The 3,771-nt window shown below is 35.9% G+C and overlaps 1 protein-coding gene across 1 annotated transcript; it reads right to left on the reverse strand.

Annotated features, from left to right (window-relative positions):
• Window positions 1-740: 740 nt before the first annotated feature.
• Window positions 741-3,423, reverse strand: LOC110028638 (putative caffeoyl-CoA O-methyltransferase At1g67980). Its single transcript, XM_020730572.1, has 5 exons — window positions 3,157-3,423; window positions 3,000-3,081; window positions 2,724-2,872; window positions 1,754-1,885; window positions 741-1,445 (listed from the first exon to the last, which is right to left on the reverse strand). Exons 1-5 carry the CDS (start codon window positions 3,214-3,216, stop codon window positions 1,152-1,154), a joined length of 717 nt encoding a protein of 238 aa, XP_020586231.1. The 5' UTR covers window positions 3,217-3,423; the 3' UTR covers window positions 741-1,151.
• Between the last annotated feature and the right edge of the window lie 348 nt (window positions 3,424-3,771).

Below are 3,771 nucleotides of genomic sequence, written 5' to 3' on the forward strand. Positions count from 1 at the left end.
ACTAGCAAGGAGGTGGTGGCCAATGAGAGCTAAAGGACAGTTGCCCAATGGGGCTTTAGGAAGTGGGCGGCCGACGATGGTTGCAAGTTGGCGATAGTAGCTATTTGACACAACCATACAAGAGTACTTTACATCAAATTGTAGTTTTGAAATTTATCAAAATTCAATATATTTAAAATACATTGAAGATAAACTAAATCAATGATTCTATTTACTCAACAATTTTGCACTTTATATGAAATTCTTCCCACCAGATATCTCAATATTCCAAACTTCTACAAGAGTAACGGAGTGCACTCATTCGGCTGCCGGCTATACAGTGTGCGCTTGTGTGTCTGTGCGATTTTTTTTTATTATTTTTTTTTGTGGGAACAAAAAGTTATTATAATTCTCACAACTTTCAAAAATAAATTTTTTTGGTAATCACTTCAAAAAAATAAATTGCTTTCGCAATCAACTTTCTAAAAACCTTAACTCTCACAAATGGACCTCATTCAAAAAAAAATCCTTCAATCTGCTCTTTGCTATAATTTGAAGTAATAAAAGCTACTATATTCATTTGCATTAAAAGCTTTAAATCAAATTAGCTGTCTAAACGCTAAGCTTGCTATAATAACTTTCAGAATAAATCTTACAGCATTCATCATTAGACGATAGACTACAAAGAAAATTGACAACAACATTCATCTTATACTGCCATGTTTCTAACACACAATGTAAGGAAATAAACTTTTATATAAAAGATGCTGGTGAGAAAAGATTATTGCAACTCAATGAACTTGAGGAGATTAGAGCACATTAGTTGTAACTGGCATCAAGCAAACAACCCCTTAGGCAAAAGATAACATGTAGACCAACACAAGTCATCAACAACACCAATGTCGTGAACTGTTATTGAAGCAAGCAAACGTTATTGGGAAAAATTATTGTATCAGAACATCTGATGCAAATTTGCATCAAGAGTCCAATAACAGGTTGCCATGTGGCAACCTGGGCCCGAACCGTATATGTCAATGGGCCCAAATCGCCACATAAGCCCCTGTTATTGGACATCTGATATAAATTTTCATCAGTTATTCTCCAGACTACGAAAAGACAACAACAAATCAACAAGCAATAAATGCCGCACTTTCATTTCCCCTAACATTAGCTCAACCTAGGCGCCTGCAAATTGTGAGTCCATCACCAATGCAGACCTGCGCCAGCTCAACCCTCGGATCAGCCGCCAGCTCCTTGTTTAGCCGGATGACGCTCTCCAGGCTATGGTTGATCCATTCTGGATACTTCGGGTCCGGTGAGCCGGTAACGGTTCCGAACCAGAGCGTGTTATCATACAGAATCAGACCATTAACTTTGACGAGCTTCAGCAACCTTTCATGGTATTTGTGGTAGTTAATCTTGTCAGCATCCACAAATGCAAAATCAAATAGATCATCTTCCTTTGCCTGCAGTTATTTTAGTCAGAACGGAAGCCGGTTTTAATCTCAGGCGGGCTTGAATCATAACAATGCAACATTAAACAAGTTCAACAAATAGTCCGTGTTCCTGCTGTTAGTCAAGAGGATGATTTTTTAGACATGTAAATAAATTTTACAGATTATATTACTAATGTTTTTCATTAATGAAACTAAACAGATTAAAGAAAGATATATCTAGTTAGGCAGAGTAAATGTGAAATTAAAGAGCCACTTGGTGCTTAATCCATAGTTAATTCATATTAAGCCGTTTATAATTAAGGAAAAGAAATTTTTACCTCCTCAACCAATTTGTCAAGGGCAGGAAGAGCTTCAGACTCAACGAATTCAATCTTGTTCTCCACTCCAGCTTTCTGGATGAAAGGTAAGCCAATCTCATAGTATGATCTATCGATATCGATCGCCGTTATCTGAATCAAGATTAAAAATCTCCTGGTTGATCAGTTATATAACTCGCTCAAAATATATTTTAAGTACATATTTGAGTTAGCAACTTGAAAATGTTTCATCTGTAATTCTGCAAATATATGATGAGCTGATACATTTAGTAGCTAATGAGTATATGACATACAATAACAACAACAATAAGTCTTTATCCCACTAAATGGGGTCGATTATATAACTATAGGTTTGTTTTGTGGCAGCTTTAGTAATTTCAAGAAGCTCTTGAACAAGAAACTGTTGTTTGAAATGCTCTGATGGCTATTACACTTTTTTATTTTTTTAATTTTTGAAAAAAAATCAGATTATAACTTTCTAGCAATCGGCCAACGTAGTATTAGATCTAGTGGGTATAACAAAGCTTTCAATTGCAGTTTGTTTAGATATATAAACAAAATAAAGTTTTGCTCAATAAAAAAACTGCATTGTAGCCACTGCACCGCCGCCCCAAAGGCAACAATAATCTTAAGAAAAAAAAAAAAAAAAAAACCTGGTCAACTGCTCTTGATTCATTTTCTCAATTTCTCAAGTAAGACAAAATTAATGACCCAACATAAGGACAAATAATAAAAATACACCACATTTATTACATATGTATGCGACAAACTTTTAGCACTACAAATATATCAACACTTGCAGCCGTAGAAAGAAGAGAGTATCCAAATTCATGACTTTTGTCTTGTGACAAAATTAAATTATTTTCTAATTCAAACGATTTTTTATTTGATTATTTGTCAACTTCTAACAAATTTCCTTAAGTGAAGGACATAAAAATAAAAAACTGAGAAAGAAGAAGAAGAACTTCACCTTTCCATCTTTGGGTAAGGCCAATGCCGTAGTCAGGAGGGAGTAACCAGTAAAAACACCAAGCTCTATGGTTTTTTTGGCGTTCATCACCTTGATCAGTATAGAAAGAAGTTGCCCTTCATCAGGTGGCACACTCATCAAAGCCCTGCCTTCCCCAAAATTTAATTTAATAAAGACAATAATAAATCTGAATCAATCATTCTTTTCAAAGAAATCCCTGCTTAAATAAGTAAAAATAGAAAAAAAAATGACAAAATGAAAATCATCTTTGCCTGCCAGGAATCTTAGCTTCTGTTTCTTCTCTCAATTCCTTGAGTAGCTTATGCTCTCTTGGATAGACATTCGTCTCAAAAATGTACTACATCAAAAGATATGACATGTCTATTAATAAGTTGTGGCTGAAGAAAAGTCAAGGAGAAAATAAAATGCAAACCTTCTGTAGAGCCTCGCTTTGTAACAAGCACTTGTTGATGCCGGAGTGATCAGAGCCCATTTAGAAGAAATTGCTTTTCTGAAGTTCTTTTTCCCTCGTATGCTGCAAAAGAGGTTTGGGAATGGACATAAGCAAATGGTCTTTATATAAAGTTCGTTTTTGCGGGTGCGCAGGGAGTGGTGGGGAAGGGGTTTGTTTCCATATTTCAAGCCCATGCATTAGATGTGACCTTCGCGGAACAGCGGTGGTTAGAGTGGGTTTCCTGACCAAAGCCTAGGAGGGCAAAAGATTGGTCCTATGTGGTCTTACATAAAGAAGGCATGAAAGATATTTTAGTTGAAAAAATACTTTCATGAGCAACTGAACATGATATTCGTGTTCTTATATATATATACATATATATTCTGTGTTAGTCGACGCACAACCCGGTTTTTTAGCTAAAATCAGACGTTTGGATATCCTCCCAAGCCAATAAAATGGGCTTAGATGGTACTAGCTTCATAAATCAGTTCAGCAAACCCAGCTCCTTAGGCCTATTGATTTAGGCTCGCGCATTAAGGGTCTGTTTGAGGCAGTTGCAGCTGGTGTGAGGAAAATGACTAGCTGCTTATTTCA

This window comes from Phalaenopsis equestris, unplaced genomic scaffold (assembly GCF_001263595.1).
Source record: "Phalaenopsis equestris unplaced genomic scaffold, ASM126359v1 Scaffold000002, whole genome shotgun sequence".
Taxonomy (NCBI): Eukaryota; Viridiplantae; Streptophyta; class Magnoliopsida; order Asparagales; family Orchidaceae; genus Phalaenopsis; species Phalaenopsis equestris.

What these genes read in the sequence shown, in the direction of transcription:
- LOC110028638 (XM_020730572.1), bottom strand. Translation starts at nt 3,216, where the DNA reads ATGGGCTCTGATCACTCCGGCATCAACAAGTGCTTGTTACAAAGCGAG. An exon ending in CCTTACCCAAAGATGGAAAG is followed by an intron (nt 1,886 to 2,723) that starts GTGAAGTTCTTC and finishes ATCTTGATTCAG; the next exon opens with ATAACGGCGATCGATATCGA. An exon ending in TTGACAAATTGGTTGAGGAG is followed by an intron (nt 1,446 to 1,753) that starts GTAAAAATTTCT and finishes AAATAACTGCAG; the next exon opens with GCAAAGGAAGATGATCTATT.